Source organism: Erithacus rubecula, assembly GCF_903797595.1.
Source record: "Erithacus rubecula genome assembly, chromosome: 1".
Lineage (NCBI taxonomy): Eukaryota > Metazoa > Chordata > Aves > Passeriformes > Muscicapidae > Erithacus > Erithacus rubecula.
In genome coordinates, this window is record NC_136658.1 from 4,622,351 (window position 1) to 4,648,061 (window position 25,711).

General features: G+C 47.5%; 2 protein-coding genes across 6 annotated transcripts in view; one reads left to right on the forward strand and one right to left on the reverse strand.

The window, feature by feature from the left end:
• IGSF3 (immunoglobulin superfamily member 3) overlaps window positions 1-5,277 on the forward strand; it is a 202,426-nt gene extending 197,149 nt beyond the window's left edge. For all 3 annotated transcript variants that reach the window (XM_079308509.1, XM_079308511.1, XM_079308510.1), the window contains 2 exons: window positions 3,212-3,637; window positions 4,333-5,277. In XM_079308509.1, the coding sequence (XP_079164635.1) occupies window positions 3,212-3,637; window positions 4,333-4,583 (677 nt within the window). In that variant the 3' untranslated portion in view covers window positions 4,584-5,277. The remainder of the gene's footprint in view (window positions 1-3,211; window positions 3,638-4,332) is intronic.
• A 483-nt stretch (window positions 5,278-5,760) lies between these two features.
• ADPRH (ADP-ribosylarginine hydrolase) lies at window positions 5,761-16,926 on the reverse strand. 3 transcript variants are annotated; one of them, XM_079308772.1, is made up of 4 exons: window positions 16,908-16,926; window positions 14,964-15,307; window positions 9,344-9,704; window positions 5,761-8,681 (listed from the first exon to the last, which is right to left on the reverse strand). In XM_079308772.1, the coding sequence occupies exons 2-4, from the start codon at window positions 15,274-15,276 to the stop codon at window positions 8,294-8,296; spliced, it is 1,062 nt and encodes a 353-aa protein (XP_079164898.1). In that variant the 5' UTR covers window positions 15,277-15,307; window positions 16,908-16,926; the 3' UTR covers window positions 5,761-8,293. The 3 variants fall into 3 exon arrangements, with proteins under 3 accessions (XP_079164898.1, XP_079164897.1, XP_079164896.1); XM_079308771.1 differs by lacking the exon at window positions 16,908-16,926 and adding an exon at window positions 16,464-16,617; XM_079308770.1 differs by lacking the exon at window positions 16,908-16,926 and adding an exon at window positions 16,004-16,137.
• Between the last annotated feature and the right edge of the window lie 8,785 nt (window positions 16,927-25,711).

A 25,711-nucleotide genomic window follows, 5' to 3' on the forward strand; every position in this document is an offset into this window, starting at 1 on the left:
CTCTCCAGCTACTCCTCTCCCAGTTCTATTTGTGCATGGTGTTACTTGGACCTAGGTGTAAAATCCAAGCATTTCAAATTGTTAAATCCCATTCCATTAATTAAAGTCCAGAGCTCCAGTCTATCTTTGTAAGGCCTCTTGTCCCTCAAGAGATTCAGCAGCACCTCCTTGTTTGGTATTGTCAGTAAATTTGCTAATGGTGCATTCAGCTCCTGTGTCCAGATCTTTGATAAATATATTGAACAGCACTGGCCCTAAAGTTGAACCTTGAGGAACACCACTGCTGACCAGTGACCAGCCAGAAGCAGCCCCATTCACTGCATCCCTTTGAACTCTGCCCTTCAGCCAGCTCTTCACCCAGTGCACCATGAACCCCCCATCCCACAGTTGGAAGGATGCTGTGAGGGTAAATATGAAAATTACTGAAATTGAAAAACTGGATCCACTGCCTTCTCTTCATCCACTGACAGAGCAGGTGACACAAGGAACCTGAACCAGGCTTCCCCTTTATGAAGTCATGCTGGTCGTGTCTAATGGCTGTGTTGTTCTTTAAATGCCTTTCAGTAGTACCCAGGATAATAATTTCCCAGGAACTGAGGTTAGACTAACAGCTCCGTAGTTTCCTGGGTCTTCACTCATGTCCTCCTTATAAATTGGACTATATACTGGCCAGCTTCCAGCCAACAAGCACTTCCCCAGACTCCCAGGGCCCTTGGATGATCTTTAGGAGGGGTCCTGCTGTAAAACTTGCTGAATCTCATCAGGCCTCTTGGACTTGTGGACTTTCAGCTAATGCAACTAATCACTCACAATTTCAGAGTCTGCACTTGTGGTTTTCTGACTCATGGGACTGGGTGGCCCAAAGTTTATCAGTGTTATTAAAGACTGAGGCAAAAAAAAACATGGAATGCCTCTGCTTTTTCTCCATCCCTATTAAATAGGTAAATATCTTCAACAGGTATCAGTGCAGCATTTTCTTCAGACACCTTGCTATTTAACAGCCTTTGAAAAGTGCTGGCACAACACTGACCAATTTCAACTCTAACTGAGCTTTGACATTTGTGTCTTCTCCCTGCATATACAAACTACAGCTCTGTAATCATCCTGTAGAGCCTCACTTCCAGAGATTATACAATTTCTTTATCATCTTGAACTCCACAAGGAGCTGCTGTTCAGCCATCATTACTTGACTTAGGACACAGTGGAGTTGCTTGCTCCTGTGTTCCCAAAAAGTGGTTCTTAAGACTGACTAGCACTGATGGACTCCTAAACGCTCAAAAGCAGATTCCCAGAGTACTCTGCTAAGTTTTGCCTGTTTTAACAACAGATAAGATGCAAAGGCAGTTTACCTTGGAAAATACTGATTCCCTAGTTTTTGAGGCATATGACTCAAAATGGCTGTAGGACAAATAACAGTACAGTCCTCTTTCACTGAATACTTTCCAGTTTCTAAAGTAACCCCTCTCTGCATGTTCTGCAGTGTTTCATGCCTGCCCATTCCAGCAAGATACCAGCCTCATAACTGTGCAGCAGAGCTGGCAAAAGTGTGAGGTTCTGGAAAGAATTGAGTGGTCATTCCTGGCAGAGATTTGTACTGTGGAGGAGGAGCATTCTCAGCATAGATAAGTGAGCAGATCTCTTATCTGCCACATCTTTGATTGGGAAGTTTTGCTGGCCAAAGTAGCTTGAGCAGAGACACCTCCCCAGGCAATCCCTGTGCTGTGCTGGGTTGTCAGTACAGCTCTCCATCCAGTGAAATAATTGCCAGCCTTGATAGAGGGGATTACAAACAGCAGGAAAAATCTCTGAGGCTCCTCTTGAATTGCAGAAGAATGTGGAGTGGGAAGAAGAGAGTGCACTAATTGAAGATTTTTTTTTTCCTAAAAGTGCTTTGTTGTTGTTGTTTCTTTTTTGTTTCATAGCAGTCAGTACTTAACAAAATGACTAATCATGCTTGTGACTCATGTCTCATTAGTGAGGATCTCCAGCCTTATCTGTCAGGGCTATATTCAGCAAGGGGGGAAAAATCTCTCACACCTACAGACATCAGTTCTTCTCTTTCTGCTTAACCTGCTAAAGGTGAGGAAGGCTTTGAGTTAGTTTTGACAAGCCATTTCCCTCCCTTCCTCCTGTTTACCTCAGTAGTCCCCAAAATTTCATGACAACTCATTCCTGTTTCTGCTCAGGAGTCTTCTTTGGGAAGATGTGAACTACACTCACATTGCTTATGGCCTGAAGAGCTCTGACCTTAATGAAGGTTTTCCTCAGGGGTCCATTTAAAAAGTGCTGTAATTAGAAGCCCACTGGACACAGCAGCCCTGTGACTGATGAGAGCTGAGGGACAGCAGCCCCCTCCTGCAGGGACCCCCTGAGTCTGCACAAGGGAGGGCTTGCCCAGCTTTCCTCACTGGAGGAGAAAGTTCCTCTCTCTTCAGTGAGCTATTGACTTGCCCTTTCTGCTCAGCTCCCACTTTGGAAAGGGCTTTTTATCTTTAAATGAAAGCTTAGATCCAGACTGATTGTGATCCCTGGAGTATGGGCTCACTGGCAAGATGACTGAACCAAATGTTAATTGCTCCTGAAGTCAGCCTTTAATCAACTCATCGTGGGCTCTGGCCACTGTCTCAGTTAGGTAAAAGCATCTCTTTAGCTTTGCAGCAAGCACTAGAACTAAAAAATGAGACAAAGGCTTTTGGAGCATCCTTGCTGCATCAGTGTTGAGACCATCTCCATGGCAGAACCCCTTACCTAAATGTCTTTCCAAGCTGCTGGAAAAGGTCTTCTTCTTTTCTGTCATAATGATTTTCAAGTCCTTTGAGCACTCTCAAAGGAGTAAAAAGCAGGGAGTGGAATGTTCTGTGCAGCAGTAGCTGGGGAGGAACAGCATAGTGCTCCTCAGCACATGCACCAAATCTTGGTATCCTGAGATGTAGCATGTCTGGATGAGCTGCAGCAGCTTTCTCCTCTCATCCCTTAGTTGGGGTGAGGAGGCAGGGGTAGGATGGTGCCTGTTTGACCCCGTGCCCAGATGATGTGTGATGAGGTGAGTGTGTGGATGCTGTGCCTGCAGGGTGGCCTCAGAGGTCCGCAGGCTGCATCAAGCTTGGGCTTTTGCTTGGATTGTGCCCAGCACGAGTCATGACAGTTTGTGTTGAGATAGGATGGCTTTGATGATAGCTCAGCGCTCACCTCTTGACTTTTGTCCTCTCAGATCCCACCTTGCAGGTGGACACAGCCACCGCCAACCTGACGGTGCAGGAGAAGGAGTCCTTCCTGCTGGACTGCAGCATCCTGTCGCGCTCCAGCCCCGATTCCCACTTTGCAGTGACGTGGTACAGCCTGCGGGCCAAGGAGGCGGGCGAGGAGGAGGAGGAGGAGGAGGAGGAGGAGCGGGAGGCGGTGCTGAGCGTGGGCCCCGATGCCATCTTCAGCCCCGAGGCCGGGCGCTGGCAGGGCCGCCTGCGCTTCCAGCGGCTCTCGGCGCTGCTGTTCCGCCTGACGGTGCTGCAGGCCGGCGGCGCCGACACCGGCAACTACTCGTGCCGGGTGGAGGAGTGGCTGGCGGATCCCAACGGCGTCTGGTACCGCCTGGCCCAGGAGGAGTCGGGCACGGTGGCTGTGCACGTGCAGGATGCAGGTGAGAAGAGGTGATGGCTGCCTGGGGCCGTGGCGTCCCCTGCATCTTGGGTTCAGCCAGATGCAAAGACCAAGGAATGAGTGGGACTGGGGCAAGTCTGTGGTGCTGGTACTTTTCCAGTCAGCTCTTGCTCTGTCTGGAGTATCCACACTGCATTTTGGTCTGTACAGGGACTGCTCACTCACAGCATGGAGTCAGTGGGGATGGACCTTGCCACCCCCTGGGATTTAACCCTCCCGTTTGGGGGCAGTTGGATTAGCTCTGCACAAGAGCATAGGCTGCAGCACAAGGGTCTCCTCACATCAACTCATGAAGCTGTTGCATGGTTTAGAGGCCCCAGAGGTAACCCATGGGGGTTTTGTGGACTCTTAAGGGACACAGAGATCCTGAGGTGCTGCTGCCTTTGTGTACCACCACAGAGAGAATACAAGCTTTGCAAAGCTCCCAGCTTGACAAGATACTATAAAATCTCCACCAGGGAGGACTCCTATTAGTCATGAAACTGTTGGGGGGATAAAGCTGAAACATGCCCTGTTACAACTTCCTTCTGTTCTAACACTGTTATTTTTCCCAGAGCTCCACCTCCTGCTTTGACATAGAATAATGAACATCTGGTTCTCTATGTTTCTGAGGAAGTTTGCATGTCCTGATTACAGAGAAACCATGAAATGTGACCACCCTGTGTCTCTTTCCAGGCTCTACGCTGCAGTCTGTCATCTGCTCCAACGATGCCCTCTTCTACTTTGTGTTCTTCTACCCCTTCCCCATCTTTGGCATCTTGATCATCACCATCCTCCTGGTGCGGTTCAAGAGCCGAAACTCCAGCAAGAACTCGGAGGGCAAGAATGGGGTTCCCTTGCTGTGGATCAAAGAGCCTCACCTCAACTACTCTCCTACTTGCCTAGAGCCACCAGTCCTCAGCATCCACCCGGGAACCATAGACTAAAGAGGCAGAGACTCCTCTAGGGACACACAGAGGGAGAGAAACAGAGAAACACCAGGAATGCCGAGGAGCACAGTGGGGTTTGTTGTTCTTGTTTCATTTGTTTCAGTGTCTCTGCTCCAACACTGGCTGAGCTCTGCCAGCCAACAGGAGCAGGAAAGTCCAAGGCTTCTTCCAGCACCTGTGGGAACATAGCCCCTCACCCCAATGGACAGAGGCACTTGCTGTACATAGCAGATGTTCCTCTCGGACTAATTTGACTCACATCAGTTGCTGTCTTTTGGGCTGTTACTTTTTTAACATTTCTTTTTTGGTCACTCAAAGAACTGTAGACTTTCCCTGCCTTCCACGCAGTGTGGAGTTCCCCGGGGGTATTTGGTCCTGGAATGATCTCTTTGGAAGTAAGTGCATATGTTTTCCAAAATAGACTGTTTTTCCTTCTGGAATTCAGTGCCACAGTGAAGGTCTTTTCCCAAGGTGCACTGAGCTAGCTCCTCCCTTTTCCAAAACAGACAGAGCCAGGTCTATCCCCAGAGGGGTTAACTGGGCTGTCTATCAAGAGGTCCATTTCAAAGACTGGCTGAAGCCTCAGCATCTTCTTGCCTCCATCTTACCTGTTTTCTCAGGAGGGAGCAATTCACCTTTTGGCAGTGTTCCCAGTTCTTGGAGAGACTGAATATTGAGTGTGTGCTTGTGGTCAGGACAAAAGCAGTTTAGTTTGTTTCAAGGAACTGAAGCAGGGAAGGAAAGACACCTGAAAGCCGTGACTGTGTTGTAGCAAAGAGGGTCCTTGCACCAGAGTCATGCTCTTCCCTGGTGTCCATGCTGCCATCTCTGATGAGGCAGATCTCCTCTGTGACCCAGTCATTTGGGAATGGGAGGCTTAATCCAGTCTCTGAAGGCTTCAACATGACCAAAGTAATGACTCCAGGAAGGAGGAAAGGAGAAGCTCCACGGGTCAGATTCACAGTCCCTGGATGGTTCAGCCAAGGAGCCCAGTAGCAAACATGCCACGTAGTGAGGACGTGCAGTTAACCACCGTGTGTCATGAGTTTTCCTGAGGCTGCACTACTCCCCAGCATGAACAAAGCAAGGGGCCAGCACCCTGGGGACTTCCCTGTCCCCTTGGCCAAGAGAAATCTTCCCCCTGTGTGTATGTGCATCTGCCATTTGTTTCTGAGACTTTAGGAAGAGAATCCATTTCTCCATAAGCTCCCCCTCCTGGCAAAGTCACCTGCTCTTGCAAGAGTTGCTGTGGCAGGAAATGCTGTTCTTTCTGTGAAAGATATGGCTCCAGTGAACCAAACCAGGGCTCTCGCCACGTGGCCACCTGTCCTCCTGCACCCCCTAATGCCAAGAGCCCCTGTCCTGTGGAGGAAACCGCCTCCTCCCCCGTAAGCGTTACGTCTGGCGGAAGAAAATGTTTGCCAAAAATGGCCTTTTGTTGTCTTCCTTGATGTCTTCCTGGCAAATCCGGCCATTTCTTTTCTTGCAGCATGGCTGAAGCCAACTGGGGGCAGATGGTGCAGCCACAAGACCCCCCCTGCCTCACCTGTGAGAGGTGCCATACCCACAGCCCTTGTCCTCTCCGGAGGGTTGGACTGCTCCTTGGGACCTCAGCAGATGCTCTGTAGCACTAAGTCAGTTAGACCCTGATGCCTTGATCTTTCAGAGGTGGTGAAGCTTCAGGTAGGAGATCTGCACTGTGAAGCCTCTCTCCTGTGTGGGAGAGGCCTCACCTGGCTGCAGATTGTCCCATGCTAAGGCATTTGAAGTTGGCCACCTCTGCACCTCCACCAGAACAGCACTGGTTTCTTCTGCTGGGAAGCCCCGGTTCCACTCGTCCCTCTGTGAAGTCTGCCTCCTGGAGATGTAACTGCTTACTGGCCCCAGCACATGCATAAAACCACACTCCTGTATCTGTATGTATCGCACACCCGCACACTTGTCTTCCCTTTCTGGCAAAGACGTCTGCAAAGAGAGGAGTGGGATGAGAAGTGAATGGAAATGAAGAATTCGAGGTGCAAACAGCTGCAGCTGCAGCCAGTGGGTATTGTTTCCTGACTGTACTGTCTCCTGTATGTACTGCTCCTGGGCAGGAACCACAACTCACTTCAGCTTTAAGGAAGAAGAGAGAATGAATGAAGCCAGCAGGAGCCGTTCTTTCCTGGGAGAGCTCTGCTCTGCACCTGAGCCACACTCCTCCTCACCAACCTGTCTGCCCCAGAACAGAGCCCTGCCCCCCTGGCTGGACGGGGTCTCTTTCTAGCCCTGCGGTTCCTGCACAGAGCTCAGGCTTTCCTGGGAGTGGCTCCCCTGCTGGTCCCTGAATGTACCCTGCTGGTGACATTTCTCCATTGCTCTGGCAGTGTGTTGCTCAGTCTCAAACTTCTCTCAGTTTTTATAAGGCAGACTCTTCCTGTAATGAGTTTTAACACAAAACTTTTCAAATCACTCTCTCTGCGGTAACTTTCTGTAACAAACTCAAGAAGAGAGACCCTGTCCATGCATGATGTGGAAAAATCTGTTTGGGATTTTTAAAAAAAGAAAAAGGTGAAAAAAAAACACCCAACAAAAACTTTGTACTATGTTGCACTAAAAAATGTTTTATACAACACACCCAAGAGCTGTAGTAAACTGTGTTGAAATTGTGAATCCTCTTGCTGATGGTTTTTGTCAGATTTGGGCTTTTGTTATGCCTTTATGTGCACTCACAGAATAAAGGTGTGCTGAGGCCCTCCTCTTGGGAACCCTCTCCCTCTGCCCCTACTCCTTGATGCAATAACTTCTTTCCCTAACATTGACAGTACATCTCCTCTCACAGCTGGAGCTTGCAAACACATGGCACCAACCACATACCCCATCCATCCCTCAACCCATGCCATAATAGAATATAACATTTAACACAGGCTGTCAGGTCTTTTTATTGAATGGCATACACTGGGTTTGAAATTGTTCTGAAAACAGTAAAAGCACTTTGCTGTGTCATAGTATAGTCTGGATTTGAAGAAAAACCTTACTTCAGTAGAATTATGCATAGCAAATATTAAGCAAATTACCTTTAATAAGCTTGATGAAAGCAGAATATAGTTCATTGCAGAAGCTGATGTAAAATGCAACCTGTTAATTCTCATTACCCACTTTTGCCTTAAGTAACGCTTTGGTCAGGAAGGAGTCTTGAATTCCCACATTCACTGAAATAGGGAAGTAGCATGGTGCACTCCTACCTGTAATGCAGAAGTGGTGTAGAATTGGGTAAAATGCACTGCTCACACAGCTTTAAGGTTGGGTTTGGGGTTTTTCTCCATATTCACTTCAAACAAAAAATATCCTCTACTAAAATAATTTCCTACGAAAGCTCTGTTGTCCCCAGATGCAATGGGCTGCTTGTGCCTCCTGCTCCCATCGTAGGGGCAGGATGCTGGTTTAGAGCAGCCTGAGTGAGGTCATGCTGCAGCATGACCAGCAGGGCTGCAGTGGGTGCTCCTGCTCCTCTTGAGGATCAGATGATGTGCAGCCACCCTGCAGAGATGTCTTGGGGACCATTGTATGTTCCCATCAAACCACCAACCCCCAGCTAGTGCAGATCTGAAGCTCTCAGAGAAAAGGCAGGTCTAGCTCCGGCTTAGATTCAGGTGATTAATGCAGTGGGTTTGCAGACCAAGCAAGCGAGCCCAGGACAGCCTGCCTGTGGGCTGCCCCGCCACCTCCTGCTAGAGGATGCTGTACAAATCCCTGGCTACCTTCTCCAGGCGCTCCTTGTACTCCAGGTGTGCGTAGAGGGAGGGGGGCACCCCCTGGAAGCCGTGGATGATGCCCCACCAGCTGGCGGCGATGGCGGCCGTGGAGTCGCTGTCGCCGCCGTGGAAGAAGGCGCGGTGAGCCAGCTCCGCCCAGGAGCCGCCCGCGCCCAGCAGCGCGTCGTAGGCGATCATGGGCGCGTCGTGCCCGCTGCCGCCGCCCCAGCCGCTGTAGCTCAGCGACGCGTAGAACGAGTCCCTCTCCTCCACGCCGTACTCCGAGGGGAACCTGGGCGCCGACACCCCGTCCGAGATGCCTCTCTCCGCCAGGTATTTCTTCCACTGCTCCTCGAAGTAATACCTGCCAGACAGGATGGGGTGGAGCGGCTGTGAGTTGTCCCAGCTGAGCACACGCAGGCACCAGCGGAAAACGCGCCACGCCAAGAGCCAGTGCTCAGCAAAATGGCAGGCAGCCTGTGTTTGTCAAAACTGGGGACTTACAGTGATTTACAGTAAGAGGCACAAGGACATGTTTCAGTGAGTTAAATTTCCCCTCCCTCCAGCCACATGAGAGAAGGCAGCCCAGCACCTGCAGGATTCAAGGGCTCAGAGTGAGAACTGAGTCATCCTCCCAAATTCAGAGCAGCTCTACCTCTGTGTGAGCCCCTGCATACAGAGGTGCAGTGAATACGCAGGCAGATTTGGTTATAACTTTCAAACTGAGCTCAGCCCTAAGCTTGATGCTGTTCCCCAGCCCTGACTGCCATCTTTCATAAGGTGACAGTTGCATGAGGTGACAAGTCTATCTACTTCATACTGGTCCCAAAAAACGGTCCATTTTTTGCACGACCCAAACACAACCTGCCTTTTTTTTTCCCCCCAAGTTAAGGTAATCTGAACTGGTTTGATCCTACGGTAGGTGTGTGCTACCCCAGGACTTTACCATCATGTGATGACCGAAACAAGTACGAGCAGAGTCGTGCGAGGGCTTTAAGAAATGGCGGTGCAGGGAGCTCAGCTCACCATTGCTCCATGTTCTCCTTCACGAAGAAGCCGGACTCCTGCACGTAGGCCTTAGCCCGTGGCAGCACCTCCATCAGCCCCTTGCCCCAGGCCGGGGGGGGCACGCCGTTCACCGCGTACGCCGCGAAGAGGGCGGAGGCCAGGGCGCCCAGGTAGCCGGTGGGGTGGTGGTGGGTCATGCGGCCGCTCTCCACGCTGACCCGCAGCAGCGTGTCCAGCTGCTCGGGGCGGTAGAAGCGCAGCCCGATGCACATGGCGCGCATGGCGGCGCCGCAGCCGCCCGCCCGCGGGCTGAACGGGATCCGCCAGCCGTCCGGCCGCCCCGGGGCCAGCTTCGCCGTGCCCTCCAGGGACGTGGAGCCTGCAACAGCAAGCCCAGACAGGAGACACATCAGCAGGCAGCTGGGAACGGGCAAGACAGGCAGGGCAGGGGGGGAGAAATGGCTCTGCGAACGGGATTTGAGCTTCCTCTTCAAAATACAATTTGCTCACATACACATCCTGCCTTAAACTGCTGAAGCATCCTGCGTCCTCCCCAGCAGACCTGATAATTTTTTTTTTTGGGAAAAGGGGGTAGGAAACACTTCACTGCTCATTTACTGACGTGGTTTATATTCACGTTTTGTGTTACCCATAAAACATATACTAGTAGATACATACACACATGCCTAGGTATCTCTCTCTGTGAACAGAAAGGTTCATAGGATCTCTGACACAAGACAAGTCTAGGTAACTGCTTTTTTACAGGACTTCTTAATTTCCCAAGATTTTGGGGCTGAAATTCCCAAAACTTTTGGGTTGGAATTCTAAGACGTCAAAGCTTGGAAATCCCAGAATTTTGGAGCCACAATTCCCAGATCTTGGGGCTGAAATTCCCACATTTTGGGGACTGGAAGTCTCAGGGTTCAAGGCTGAGTATTCCAGGATTTTGAGGCCAAAATTTCCAGGGTTTTGGGGCCAGAATTCCCAGGCTTTGGGTGTTAAAAATTCCAAGGATTTTGGGGCTGAAATTCCCAGAGTTTTCAGGATGAAATTCTGAGAGTTCTAAGCTTGGAATCCCCAGGTTTTTGCAGCCAGAATTCCAAGGGTTTGCATCATAAAATTCCCAGGATTTTTGGGACTGAAATTCTGAATCCTCAAGAATCTTTCCCATGGCCTCACTAACAGAAAATACACTGACAGAAAATGTTTTCCAGCTCTCCCTTGCTGCAGTTTAAGTTTGTCAGAAAGTGTAGCACCTCTCCCACCTCAACACAGTCTGCATAACTGGCTTTACTGTGCTCCTCTTCCATAAGCTGAAGAGCAGTGCTAGAAGAGACCAAAGGTTTGTCCAGCTCACTAGTTCATCTCCAAATACTGCCACCAAAGGGTTCTACAGAAAGACTGGAAGAAATGAGGCAAGCCCACCTACATCTCTTTCATATCTCTGCTATTTACTTTTCAAAGAAATTACTCTGCTCTTCCAGTGCTGTTTTTTCAGACTAATGTTTGTTCATCCAATATATTCATAGGACAAAGAAAGCACCTAAATTTCAGAGCCCCCAGCCAGCTTCCCCAGCCAAGACAGTGAAATGTTTTGAGAGCTAAGCCCAAATGATTGTGTGTAAAGAAAAAGCAGGTTTGGGACATTGAATTATCTTTAATTGTTTTCTACCTTGCTTTTTTCTCCTAGTCTTCTCTTCTGGCCCAATCTGAAATACTTCTTTTCCAGCAGGAAGGTAAATCAAGGCAGGTTTCAAGCAACTTCATCTAAGTTCTAATGTGTTGGACAGTGGCAAAGGTGGACTCAGCAGAATAACTCCAGTGTGCTCAGTTCTCAGTCCTCTCTCAACAGGGTAACAGCAGCAGCCCCAAAACTAGACTGTTGATCCTATACTTTGTTCCCTCACTGGGATAGTAGCTGCTCAAGCAATTTCACCTCACTTTGGTGCACCTCAATCACACAGTAGACCTTGCTAATCACAGCCAGGCACCACACTAAGTGCCCTTCTCAGCTCTTGGCTTCTGCACTTCCATGCCTGTGTTTGGCAGTAGGGTTTGATTTATGGCAGCCTGTTTTACCTGTATTTACAGCACCCTTGCAACTGAAATATCTCCAAATCCATGCACAGCTTTAAGACTGGCTTCTGGACATGTGCTAAAAATAACTAACAGCTGGCCACTGCCAGGAATAATGTCACGTGCTGGACCAAGTGTCTTTAGCTCTGCTGGGACTGGTCACCACCAACTCTAACTGAAGTGCCTGTGAGTTTGCTTTTAGGAAGTCTCAGTATGGGAACATGTTCAGGCCTCTTAATTTCATGTAGTTTACTAATTCAGTGCTGGCTGTCATATATCAAAATTGTTAAGAGGGATATCAGCATAATTTCCAACCTTGTGATGACTCACAGAAAATTGAGGCATTTTTTTTAAATTCTCATCATACCAAGCACTGTAACCAATGACTTGTAACAGGACATTAAAATGAACCTGTCAAACAAACCCACGTTTTTAAAAAGTTGTACCAACTACTCTATTTGTATATTCTGGTAAAAGAGAACTTATTCCGGGAAAGCAAGGGGGAGGAGAGAGAGCACAGGGACTAAGGTAGCTTAAAATCAAAATCTGCATAACAAAAGCAAAGATTACTCTTGCTGAAACTTCAAAAAAAACACATTTCTTCAGGACACGTTTGGGCAGGTTGAGACCACACACCTCAGTCCTTGATTAAAAAGTGAGATTGCTCTTGCACTAATGTAGCTAAAATAAAAAGGAAGATGACAAGGCTTCAGATGGAAAGAAACTGGTAATTGTGCAATGCAATTTGCTTGCAGCTTTAAGCCTGTGCATATTATTTTAGGAGATGACTACTGGTAATTTGCAAGTGGAAAAAATTGTGTAAAACAAAGCAGTGTATGACAGCTAAGACTCCTACAATTTATGAAGTATTAAAAGTATTATCCCTCACACTTTTAAAACAGTTAAAATATTAAAACATTGGAAAGCCAATTTTGGAAGACTACACTGGAATCACATCAGGGCTTTTTATAAAAACAGGTTTTAAAAAAACTGCTGATGGGAGTTTTTGAATTAGGAAATTGTTTAGGAAATCCTTCACATCCTGGTTACGAATCCTTTCTACTAACAACAAGAAATTAAAAGTAACCTAAGCATAGTACTGGTGTAAGGAAAGAAGAAATACAAGGTAAAAGTAGTGTGTGAATTAGGGCAACCTGAAAAAAGTTTCAAAACAGCTGGACTCAATTTTTAGGACCAGCTTCCTTTCCACTTACCCAAACTCTTCAAGAGGACAGACAGTAACATTTGTTTGGAGTTGATCAGTACATTAAAAAAAAAAAAAAAAAATTTAACAAACCACACAGTGGTAATTAATTCCAAAGAAAGAGGACTAGAACCAAAAGACAATTTTGAAGCAGAAGGTTTCCTGGAGAAGTGCTGTAGTTGTACCATGGAAAAAGAAGCATGTCTACACTTGTGTTGCTTAATTCACTGGTTTTGTAATCTGCAAGGAACTATGAATATGGGGCTGTGGCACATCACAGCAGCAACAGTGGATGTAAGGATTACCTTGTCAGTGAATTACTACCCCTGAGTTCTCTCCTGGGGCTGTGTCCCTGAGGGACCCTGCTGTAGCTGTCCTATGACTCAGAACGTTGTGGGAATCCCTTTGTTACTGCAGCTTTGGGTTTTCAGGTCTGGGCTCCCTGGTGTGAGCTATCAGTGTGACTTTCCCCCATTGTTCTAAGGAAATCTCTTCTGTGTGGGGCAAAAATTCCTACAGCAACTTTCCATTCTCAGCCTTCAGGGCTGCAATTCCCTGGTGAGTACTTAGGCCAGAACAGCACCACCGTGGATTATGTTCTCAGTCAAAATCCATTTATTCTGAACTGCCAAAAAAGGTTATTGGCATGCAGCTTTTATCAGTAGGACTTATCAATATGGCATGGAGACTCCAGACTGCAGACAGCTTTTCAGGTATGAATTAGGTATTCCCTTCACTGAGAATTAAAGTGCTAAGGGTCAGGATTTAAACTCTCAGAGCTGAATGCCTTTACTGTAGCTGCAGCAGGAGCAATTCTGATTATAAGATGTTAAATTGTCTTTGGACCCACTAAACAATACATGTTTCTTTTTTTACCTAGACAATCTGACCTTTCCTTGTCACTCCTCTTAATGTCCAGAGCAAGTTTGCTTTCAAATTCTTCACTTCCAAATGACAACTTCTTTTGGGTATACTGCAGGTCAGTTTAGTCACAGAAGGAATGCAGTATGTGCCTTATTATCCTTAGATATTATTTACTAACATTTTAAGTTTTAGGTTCTTTTCATCTTAGGTTTTAGTCACCAAGGTTAGAGAGTGAAAATCCTTCCAGGTGCTGTCTCACTGCCAGCTGTGATTAGTCCATCTTGGCTGGGAGAACTAAACTACACTGCTTCACCAAAACTGCAGTGAATCTCTTGGAAGTTTGATCTGCCAGCTTTGGCTGTCCTGACAAGCATCATTACCCTTCCTAAATATTTAATTAATTAGGCCACTCCAACAACTAGCAGTTATATAGCTGGGTGTTAAAAGAAGACTGATAATTTAGTTCTTTACCCAAGGATAGGAGCCCACTGTGGAAAGGTAAGCAGAATAAATTTCCTGTTCGGGTTTCCAACCTGGTTTATTCTGGAAATGCACAGCTCCAATACACTATTCTCAGTGGCTAGATTTGACCTTTCCCATGTTTAATGTCAAGACAGAACACTCTTGACATACTCTGGCCACTCCAAATAACCACATCTAAGCATACAATTTCAATGTATAAACTTTGCACAGGACTGCTGAATTTGAGTGTTTCCTGGATAATTCACACTTCCTGTGCTGGTCAAATTAGAGGCCCAGCCTAAGCAGCTCCAATTTAAATGTAATCCTAGCATCCAGAAGAGCATGAGCACAAGACAGATGGATTCCTCAGGGAACAGCTGGGTCAGGAGGGCTGGGTGAACACAGGGATGTGCTGTACATGCCTTGGCATGTGACACAAACTCAGCACCACTGTGTCTATGCAGAGAAAAGAGAGATTACAGAAGTACAGGGTTCAGAAAAGAAGATTGTGGCCTGACTGTTACCAAGCTAGCCACAAGCAGACTTTGGGTTTAATAATTGTAATTATTCCAAGCAAGGATCTTTGTGTAATTTGTTGTGTTTCTGATGAGAATTTCTGTATTCTCTGTTTAAAGGTGTTGCTTTAACGCAGCATCTCAGGGTGTGCCTAACAGGAGTTGAATGTGCATTTTTTATCCACTGAATATAGGAATCCCAAGTGCAAAATCCATCACCCTTCCCAAGCTGAGGCTAGGCCTCAGACACACCCATAAGAATGTTTTGTAAATGTGGGCAAAACAGTATCTTTTTCATCCAGTTCAGAGAAGCCCAAACCACTTCAACTTGCCTTACTCTGTTCTCTTTAGCTCATCCTGAAACTGGTACTGAGTGTAAAACACTTTTGCCTTTATGTGGATTACAGTTAACACTCTAAACAGCCGAACCAGAGCCGGGGCCAGCCCAAACTCCAAGCTGCAGGAGAGACACGAGTGACAACACAGCTCTACCCAGACAGTGCAATAAAGGGGTTACCTGGAGCTCTGCCCTCCATGTCATTCATGCACTCCTTGTAGTTCCTTGCAAGCAGAGAGTAGAGATGTGGCAAGCTTGGGTTTTTCCCGGCAGCTACCAGCGCTTCGGCCGTGGCCAAGTGCATCACGGTATCATCGCTGACTCTCCAGCCCTGGATGCTGAAGTTGCCCAGTCCCCCCATCTCTGCCAGCTCCCTGTGGATGACGGGGCCACTCAGCTGGAACTCCCATTTCCCGTTGTTATATCCCAGCGTGTCGCCCAGTGCACTCAGCACCATGGATGCCACGTAGTTTTCCACCTCCTTAGGACACATTTTGCCTCCGACTACTTCAATGTAGAAGACACTATGAGAAGAAAAAAAATAATAATAATAAATAAAAAAGAGGAGGAGAATTGTCAGGCTGGGTACCCTGCTTGGCACACAAGTCTCACTACTCAGAGGATGCATTTCTTCACAGCAGGTGCACCCTCTGCACCTATCTACCGTGGGTAAGTGTGTGGCAGCTCCTGGGGAGCCCAGCCCTGGACCAGGGGCACTGGAGATGCCCTGCTGGATAAAGCCAGCTCAAAGACCAAAAATCACGAGCAATGCTCCTCTTCAGACGCAGCATATGTGACCACAACCATGTTCTCTTTTCTGAGTACATGAGTGAGCTCAGATCAGTACCCAGTGGCTTTGAGGCTGATCCTCAGGGACACAAGTGAGGGATGCGGGTAAGGCCTGGCTGATCCTCAGGGACACAAGTGAAGGGTCAGGGGCAAAGCCTGGCTGATCCTCAGGGACACAAGTGAAGGGTGCGGGTAAGGCCTGGCTGCCCTGACAGCTCGGGCCGGGCCAGGCAATGGCGCTGACTCTCGGCCCTGCTCCTCGGCCAGGCAGCACCAGCGGCCGCTCCCGCAGCCAGCGCTCCCACCCCGCGGTACCTCAGCCATGAAACACCAACCACGCCCTCCCCCAAAACTCAGGGCTCGCTTCTCCTTTTCTCTTGCGAGAAGCGGAAGCGGCGAAGCCCCCGAGCCGGGGCCCCGCGGACACTTACACAGCGAGCCCGGCGATCGCCGCCAGCCCCGCCAGCACGGCCATCACTTCCAGCGGCTTTCCATAAGCCCAGGAGAGCCCCCCGCGGCCCGTGGGGCGCCGCTCATCGCGCACAGCTCCGCGTCCGGCTCGCTCGGCCCGTCCCCCCGCCGTGGGCGGGCTCGGCTCCTCCATGGCAGCGCCCCGAGCCCTCCTCAGCAGCGCGGCTTGCGAGCCCCCCGGGCTCTCTGCGGGATTCCCCCGGTCCCCCCTCGGCTGCCCCCCGGGCCCGGCTCGGCCGGCTTTCATTTTCGGGGCTGCCCTCAGGAGAGCCGCGCCGAGCCCTCGGAATCGAAACTGCCACCAGGAAGGTGAAGGCGATGTGTGGAAACGACTGTTTGGGTGTTTTTTAAAAAAGGGCGCCGACAGCATTTCCCTCTGTGTCTGTGCTGGGGACAGATTTTGGGAGAGCTTTCCTCAACTTTGGGTTATATTTCCCCTCCTTGCTGAAGCCTGAGCAGAGCCTCCAGCCTTTGCCAGGAATCTTTGTCCTTTGCTCGCCCCCTTACAGAACCACTGAAACTGCAGGAAAAACGGGAACTCTGACAACATCTTTTCAGTGTTTAAAATCGCAGCGTTACTTTATTCTGGCCAGAATGTGCGGTCCGGGTTGCGCAGTGAAAATCATTACACCATACGTGGTTGTGTACTAGACTTCTCACGTATTTATACATTAAAAAACTCTAAAGACATTCACGTTCATTGGTCCTCAATTACACAATTCTTAGTATTCTATCTCCTTTTAGTTATTGATCCCTTTACCTTTGATGCTGATTAGGTGCTCATTCTTTGGTCCTCTTACCAATCTTTTCTCAGACTACATGTTTCAACTCCATCCAGCATAATGTTCATTTATGTTCATTTACCTGCTGTGTATTTTCTGGCAGCTCCCAATCTGTTGATGTTAAACTCATCAGACCTCACCCAGTGTCTGAACAGAATCTTCCAAAGAGAAACTTTGATTCACCTACTCTGGGCAAAAGTTAATGAACAGCTGACTAAAGTTACATAAAAATAGTTTTGGAGTTGCGTCATTTCCAACAGAATTACCAGGATTGGAAGAAACTGTCAAGATCACCAAGTCCAACCATCCTCCCAGCTCAATCACTTTAACCCCTTAAGCACAAAACCATCGTCCAGCACCACATCCAGACACCTCTTGAACACTGCCAGGAGTGGTGACTCCACCACCTCCTTGGGCATCTTATTCCAATGCCTGACCATCCTAACAGTGAAAAACCTTCCCAAATACCTAGCCTGAATCTCCCCAGCCCAGATTAGGGCTGTTTCCTGCAGGCATGGTAGAAGAGAATGTAGAAGAGGTAGTTGTGGAGACCAGTAAGGTCACCCCTGAGCCTCCCTTCTCTAGAAAACCTCCTTCAGTATTTGGGGCATCGCTTTCCCCACTACCCCAGCATGGCCCAGATCAGCTCCCTGGGACCCCAACCCCTCCTAAACCAGGGCTGATCTTTGCTGTGTCCAGCAGTATGTGCCTTGTGATCCCACTGCTTTGCTTTAGCCTTTGAGTTTTGGGGGTTTTTTTGGTAGTGGTTAGGTGGCTGAAGGTGTATAGATGGGGAAGGGATATGAGCACAACACAGGAGCAAGAAACAAGACTGAGCATGGCTGGAATTGCACTTTGTGGAAGCTGAACATTTTTACCAGCTGGCAATTACTTCTACACCGGGTCTCCAGAGCCTTTGTTGACCCCAGAAGGTACCAGCACCTCTTATATGGAGGGAAAACAAAAATTTCTCCCTTGGTGTCTGTGTGAGAAAGCAGTGGTAGTTTTTGAGCTGCAGCCCTGGGGGATTTCAGGGCAATCACAAATGTAACACTGGGTCAGAGCAGAGTCCCTGGGGAATTTGGGGGCAAGTCAGAGTGGGGGGCTTGGGGGAATTCAGGTAGCTGAGGTCTGCATGGGAGCATCAACCCTGGTAGCCTCAATGGGCATCAGCCCTCATCGTGCCATGTTCATTCCTAGATCTACTCCTCCTCTGTGCCCTGTGCAAATGTGGAGTTTGAGAAGCATCTAGCAGGAGAAATGGTAACAGAAAAAGAAATGGAAAATGGTGTTCCAACACTGCCAGCAGTGCCTGATGACCTTTTCTGCTTCTGTGCTGCATTTTGTTTTCTCTAGAACAGCTCTGAATTTACCCAGCTTGGTGCAGTGCTCAAAAGCAAAGCGGGGCTTTTCACTCCTGAGGTTTGGGTCTGTGAGAGGGAAAACCCCTCCTGCTTTTGTCTTGAAGAATGGCTGTCAGGAATGGCTTCTGCTCCAGCCTCAAGGACAGAGGAGTGGAGAGGAAAGTCAGAGGGCTACTCAAACAGAGGAGGAAGATGGGACAACATCTCTAGATTGGCAAAAAATTGCCTGCGGCACTAAAATGTTTGGTTCTCCTAATTGCTTCCAGCTTCCTGAATTCTCAGCTTCCTAAAAAATGAAAACATAATATGCAATGCTGTTAAGTGGCATCCAAGAGATGTCAGAGAGAAGTGTTGAGGGCTCCTCACAGGCAGACAGCAAATAATGATCCAGCAGCAGGAACCAGCAGCAGCAGCCTGCAAACCAAGGGTGGGGAGAGCAGCAGCCTTCAAGCTCAAAGGGATGCATTGTTCCCAAAGGGATCTCGGTGTGTGAGTCCCATGGGATGTCCAAAAGTGTCTGAGGAGAGCATTTTCCATCAGGGAACACCTCCATCTCCAAGGTATTGCAGAGAAGCATTGCCCTGGCTCAGACTGTGGTGTGGGGAGATGGGAACAATTCTCTCCCTTTGCAAAGATGGCCTTCTGATGCTGAGCACTGCAAAGAGTTAAACTCACCATGTTGCACTTTTCTGGTGATTTTTTGTATCTTTTATTAATAAAAATTTAGGCTTTTTTGCACCAGTGGCCAGGATATGCCATCTGGAAAGTACCATGTTGGAGAAGCTTGCTGACCTGCCCCTGCCATGTGCTGGACACTGGTTAGCACTCACTTAGATTTAGAATTTTCCTTTACATTAATCTGGGAAAAAAAGGGTAATTCTTTCTGACTAAAAAAATATGCCTTTGTAGATGAGCTCAGGGTTGAGTGCTCCTATTTGAGGGGGCTGTGAAGGGTAACACTACAACACTGGAGCTCCAAACTGGTTGAGACTCAGTAGGACATTTCCTCAGAACTACACGAAACCTTCAGGCCAGGAGTTACAAAAAAAGGTGAACATTAAAAATTCATTTTGGATTGTGTGCTGGACTGTGTTCCCCACTTGCATGGTGGCAGTGTGTGCCCTGTTGTCCCTTCAGGTGCTTTATTTGCAGAAGCTGCTGGCAGTTGAGTCCCTGTCCTTTCAGAGAGTATTAGGGTGGGGAGGAGCCTATCAAGCAGAGGTATGACACAATCCTGCCTTACAAGCACTCTCAACTCACCCTACAGCATCAGCAGGCTAAACTTGGAGGTCCTTGGTGCTTCCAGTGAAGATAAACCCTAATGAAATGTGGTGCTTAGCAATGCAAGGGGAGGAGGTTTCATCATGCTGTAGGTTTTGAAACAGTGATGTTCCTCCTGCATTGTGCAAGAGTGATATTTGAAGTGTTAGATGTGTTTTCTGCTTTGAGAGCAGCTTTCTCCTTTCTGTGGGAAAAGAGAAAGTCTGGGGAGCATGATTGCAGTCCATGGTGTAGAAAAGATGTGCCAGGAAAAGAACAGCTACAGGAGAAGGAGCTCAGTATTCTGGGACAGAAATCACAGCCCTCTAATCCCAATCAAAGCTCTGCTGAGGCTCCTGGTTTTGCAAGGATAGAAGTAGTGTAAAAATAAGGATGAAGAAGGAACAAGGTTGGTAAATAAAGGCTTCTCTTTCTTCTGCCAGCAAGTTGCAAGTGTGTTCAAGATGTCTGCAGAAATCATGGGTTATGTACAGGCACAAGAGCTAAGCTTGAGAGTGGGAGAGTCTGGAGGCAATAGTTGAAGTTTGTGAAGTGTGAGCAGGTGGGTGGGAATGATACTCAGAAATTCCTATTAGCTTACTGGGGAGGTATGATAGTATCAGGACCTGGAAGGCTGAAGGATGACTTTCCTTAGTTTGAATGATTTAAACTGAGAGCAGACAAAATTGTAGGTGTAATAGGTTAGGAAAAGCCCTGTGGTGGCCTTGACTTACTTGTTTGGGTGGTTATATTCCACCACAGGGATTTCTTTGATGCTGGGTTGTAACCAGGACCTTCTTTCTTGTCTTTCTCTTGTGGCTATTTCTTCACCAGCTCCCTCTGTAATACTGCTGTTCTTGGGAACAACTCCTGCTTTTCAACATATAACAGAAGAACAGAAGGGCATGAAATTAATGAGAAAGGGCTTAGGAACAGCACAAAGCTCAACATTTGAAAAGTTACTTCTGCATTTGATTCTTCATGAATTGAATTTCAGAGAATTGAGAAGTGCTGGTTTGTGACGGAAGAGGAACATGTGAACAACATCACTGAATATTCTGTTTTATGCACTGGTCTGACAAGCTTAAAAATATCTTCCTATGTTTCCTTTCTCTATTTACGTGCTTTGGGTGATGCAATTCAGTGATGACATTGTTTTGATGCATGGAAAACTCCTCCTGAAAGGAAGAGCAAGCACATGGGCACTGGCTTCTGCTCTCCCAGCTTAACCCCCCCACCCTGTGCACATACCCAAATTTGCAGGGCAATGGAGACTTTAGAGAGGTCACCAAAGACACTAGTGCTGTGCTCAGTCCCCTGGTGTGTTCCCAGGATGAGGCTGGTCCAGCAGAAAGGACAGGCAAGCTCCTGACAGCAGTCACTAGGCAAAGGAAGCTGCTAACTGTGAAACCTCTTGCTCCTAAAGCTGAGATAGCACTTGAGGTCTAGCAGGACATGGCCACTGGTCTGCCAAGTATGTGGCTGCACAAAACTGCTGGGCAGTGTAAGAGAATCTGGTTGGGGGAAAAAAGTAAGCACATGTTGTTGAAAGTTAGGAAAATAACTCCAAGAGACAGAGAGAGGCACAGGAATAAAGATGCTGCCCTTCTTGTAGGTTTAGAATTGCTGTGATCTATAGCTCTCTGATGACAGTGCTCTGCACTGCCTCTGAGCAGTCAATTCTGCTTGGAGCAGAGGAGAAAATCACACTGTCTTGGTTTAGGGCAAATTTGGGAGGAAACATCTGAATGGGATCCCTCTAGGAAAGAGATTCAAGCAGCCCCTCACCCAACTGGAAAAAGACTATTGGAAAAAGATTTTCTCAGAGAGAAGTGGGGAAAAAAAGCAGGCAAAGCACTCCCCAGCAGAAAAATGAACAATACTAAACAACAAAACCTCTCACTGCTCTGATGAGATGACAAATTCAGAAGGTCCCTTCCATGGGTCACAGCCCAGCTCACTCAGGCTGTTCTCAATCCCTCCAGTCTGGGAAATGCCACAGCCCAGCCCAGGCCTGGTGTGCCACAGGTGTGAGCTCCTGGTGCTCTTCTGGGTCTTTTCAGTCCAGAGCAGGTTCAAACAATTCCAAGAAAAACAAAAAAAAAATTAAAAAAACCAAAACAGTCCAGGGAACTTCTCAGCTAGTCAAAAACTAACTAAAAGCCAAGGAAAGCTCTCTCCTGCTGTCCACTGCAGACAACCCAGCCTGTGTGAAGGATGCAGGGGAGCAAGTGCAGACTCTGATAACAAACTCTGCACCTCTTCTCTCCCCTTCACTCCTGGAACCAATCTTAAGTTGCAGAATTTAATATCCAGAACAGACCATTGGGAATACAAGCATCATGGAGTGACCCCAGAACACACTTGTGCTTTCATCCTGTATCAAAGCCCATCCCTGTGCTCTCCCCCAGCCCCAGAGCAGCAGGAGCACAGGACAGCTCCTTGTTTGCAGGGATGTGACAGGAGCACGAGCCCAGGGTTCTGGCTGTGTGTCAGCACAGACATTTGCTGGGTGTAGGGAATGTGCTGGTCTCTGGTCTGTCAGCACTGCCATGGCACTGGAGTGGCTGGGGAGCTGTAAGAGGCAGAGGAGTGTGAGATCTTTCTGCATGCTGTTCATGCTGTTCAGTCACCTGCTCTCACTGGGACCACTGCTTGGAAAGTGAAATGTTGCTTATCCTGTCCTCAGTCCCCAGAGCCTTCTTATTTTCTCCCACTGGCTATCCCTGACATGCCAGCTGCTTTGATGTCACCTGCTGATGCATGGCTTGGGTTGTTTTAGTGAGAGTGAAACCTGCAAGGCCACGCTTGGGCTGACATTACTGTGTCCAGCCATAAACAAGGCTGGCTGTGAGGAACCCTCAGAGCCTTGGGCTGTGGCCAGGATGAAACAAACCACAAGAAATGCTTGTACTCCTTGCTCAAGAGGGTGTGGGTGGTGGTAAGGGGAAATGAGGGGCAACATAATTGCCCCATTCAGGAACTGGCATGTGAAAATACAGTCCAGTGGTGAGACTTTCTACCGGTAGCAAAGGTCATTGCTGTCATTAAGAAACTGAGGCTGGAGAGCTGTGTAAGCTGGGATCCCCAAGCAGCCAGCTAGCCTGACCTCAGTAAGTGGGAAATGAGATCAAGTGCAAAATGAGTTTACCAAGGCCATCTCATGCCTGGTTATCTTAGCAGGTTTATTTTGGTAAGATAATTGACTGTGTAGACAATGGAGTTCAGTAAGGCAGCACTTACAGTGCTACAGGCAAAGCCATTAAGCTGGAGAACCAGGGGATTAATGTGAGCATTGTAAGGATTTACCTAAAGAAAGGATGTCAGGAGGTTTTGCCTCAAGGGAGCTTGAGTGGAAAGGGGTTATTAATGATGCTCCTCAAAGGGGTGATCTTGTTTACCCAGCAGGAAAACAAGCTGTAATCAGATTTGGTCAGATTTGAAGGGCTAAGTCACTTCAAAGATCTCTCAGGCTATAGGAAGAGAAGAACTGATGGCACCGAGGATGAGAATAGGGAAAATAGGGTCAAAATCAGCAGTACAAAGTGCAAGCTTGCATTTCCAGACAGCAGCTGGATGTTTTGCTCCCAGCTTGTCCTCTACCATTTGAAAAATACAGAGTAAGTGGAGTTTGACTGAGGACAAGTGTAGCCAAAAAAAAAGAGGAAGGTGGGCACATCTGCTGAAAAAGCCTAACACAGCACCTGTGTTTGACATTGCTTTGTCTCTCCTGGCAGCTTTTGATGAGCACATTTAGATCTCAGGCCTCCCTTCAGTCTTTGCTCTAAGATACATTGATGGAGGAGCTGTATTGTCCAGGCAGCCTCACCTGAGCCTCACTGATAGTGGATGTGGCCTCTGAAGAAAGGCAGATCCAAGTCAAAGGCACCAATGCCTCAGCAGTCTGAGGGTTTCCATTTAAAAAATTGTGATACCCATTTAAAAGGGGAAACCCCATGGCTCAGACTTACAGAAAACTACTCTCTTTATATTCAAATGGAAAAGAAACAAACCAAAGCTGGACACCACGTTTAGGTTTGAGGTTCTGAATGTTTTCAGGTTTGGTTCTTGTTTTAGGTTTTGGGGGCTTTTGCTTTTGTTTGTTTTGTCCCTAAATCCCCCTCCCACCTTCAAATGTCAACCTGGCAGGTTTCTGGAATTGAGTCCTTCTGAGCTTTGCTTCCTGGAAGCTCTGAATTTGCACTTCCCATGTTGCTGTCTGATCTGTGTGTACACTACAGTGAGCTGTGTCTGCTGATGCCTCAGCAAGGGCAGATTCATAGCTGTCCCTAAGAAAGCAAATCTGCCAAGAAATGTTGTGTTTGGCAAGAAAACTGCTCCAGCATGAGCAGTGGCCAGTCTGTGGGTTGTCAGCACAACCTTGCTCCAGATGGAGGTTTTGGAGGTTTTCTATACTGATCCTTCCCCTGAGCACATGCAAAATGAAACCAGCTAAATATTTCCTAACACACATAATTTTTCAAAGGGTTGGAATAAACAATGACAATGCTGTTCTGATTGTTGAATTTCTTCTTCCATGACAGAAACAAGCCAGATCCCAATAAGGATATTATAATCAGAGCCTCAGCAAAAGAAAAAAAAAAACAAAAACCACCTTTATTTTCTTGTTAGTGGTAGAAATTCATGTTTCTTTTCTTCTTTTTTTTGGTGGATTTTTTAATATGGTCTAAACCATATCTGATGTAAAAAAAATAAATTCATCCCAATAGGTTAAATTTTTTAAATCAAGCCTAACCACAGCCAAAGCAGAGGACAACAATACCTAGCAGTGCTGATTACAGGTAGTGCTTTCAGCTCTGCTTTTAACAGAGTGTATAATTATGGTTTTGGGGCATGATTTCCATTGAAAACAGTGCTGCATTTTATATACAAATCTGTGTCAGAATGGCATTCACACTTACATATAAGGTGCTTGTCCATATGGGAAAATTGCAGGTTGGAAGCTGGGCTGCAGGCTCATTGGTTCTAATTAATTCCTTGATTACATGCTCCTGTGGGCACCAGGGGTGATGTACTTTGCTTCACTCTTAGAGGCAGGAGAAGTTTGAATACAAGGATTTGAATGAAATAATATGTAACATTTGGAGCTGATTCAATGCCCACTTTTTGTCAACAGTCCTTTCTCCCTTTCTCAGTCCACCACCTCCTGCTGCTGGTGCTGGTTCCAGTAAATCAATGCAACTCACAAAGATGTTGTGAATCCAAGATGTTGTGATGTCAAGAAAAGCAAGTTTGTTTAATTCTTTTTCTTTGTGGGGTTAGCATGTTGAACCAGATTCCAAGGGGCCACTGAGGGATAAATGTTCAGGGCTGAGATTTGTCCCTGCCTCTGATCAACTGTATGGAAGTAATTCTTGGGATTTTTGTAAGCCTGCATCTTAGAAAACAAGCATCGTGGGAATCAACTGTGGATTACTAAAATCAAAAACAATGTTCTGTCAAGCAAAACACACTTAGAGTTTGTCAGTCCTTAATCATATTGACAGATTCCTCAAGCTGGCAGGACAATTGCCCAGCAGACATCATGGAGAAGGCAGATCCAAAGTGCTGCTTCTCCAGCATGGTATTCACACTTTGATTCATTCATTTTTCAGGTGTGTTTTCATATTCTTATGTCACTGGCCTTAAATATTTACCTGCACTGTGTCAGTTTCTCATCATCACTGTGGTTTCATGATAAAGACAGTGTGAATTTTCATGGATGTCTGCAAAACCTCTTGGACCAAGGTCCTCAGATTTTGCTTCTGTGTGATCCTCTCTGAAACCAACTTGGAACATTACACTTTTTTCCCCAGAGAATGCCAGCGTAACACACAGAAATACAGTCCTGGATAGGAAACAGCTCAAAAATCACCTTCCCCTTGGTGCAGTCACTTGTGCCAAATAACAAAATGCCTGATTAGGCAGGCTTTCCAGGGATCTGGCTGTCCTCAGCTGCACCCTGGCACTGCTGGCACCCAGAGCAGCAAGCACAGGTGCCCTGCCTGCAGGGAGGGGCAGAGCTCCAGCAGCCCTCCAGGGTGGGGAACAGGGCAGGGAGTGTGCTCTGAATCTCTGAATCTCTTCAATGCTTGCTTGTTCCTGATTGCATTTACATTTTTCTGTGTAATAGCTCAAAAACCCAAAAAAAAAAGCAGTCAGGATAAGACCATCTCAGTCACAGAGCTGCCATTCCCTGCCAGCCTAAAGTGCTTGTGAAAACAGGATGATGAAGGCTCACAGCCCCTTATAGCCAGCAAAG

Coding starts and splice junctions, on each gene's coding strand:
- ADPRH (XM_079308770.1), bottom strand. CDS start 16,047: ATGGCCGTGCTGGCGGGGCTGGCGGCGATCGCCGGGCTCGCTGT. Junction 15,308..16,003: donor GCGATCGCCGGGCTCGCTGT/GTAAGTGTCCGC, acceptor TTCTTCTCATAG/TGTCTTCTACATTGAAGTAG. Junction 8,682..9,343: donor AAGGAGAACATGGAGCAATG/GTGAGCTGAGCT, acceptor CCTGTCTGGCAG/GTATTACTTCGAGGAGCAGT.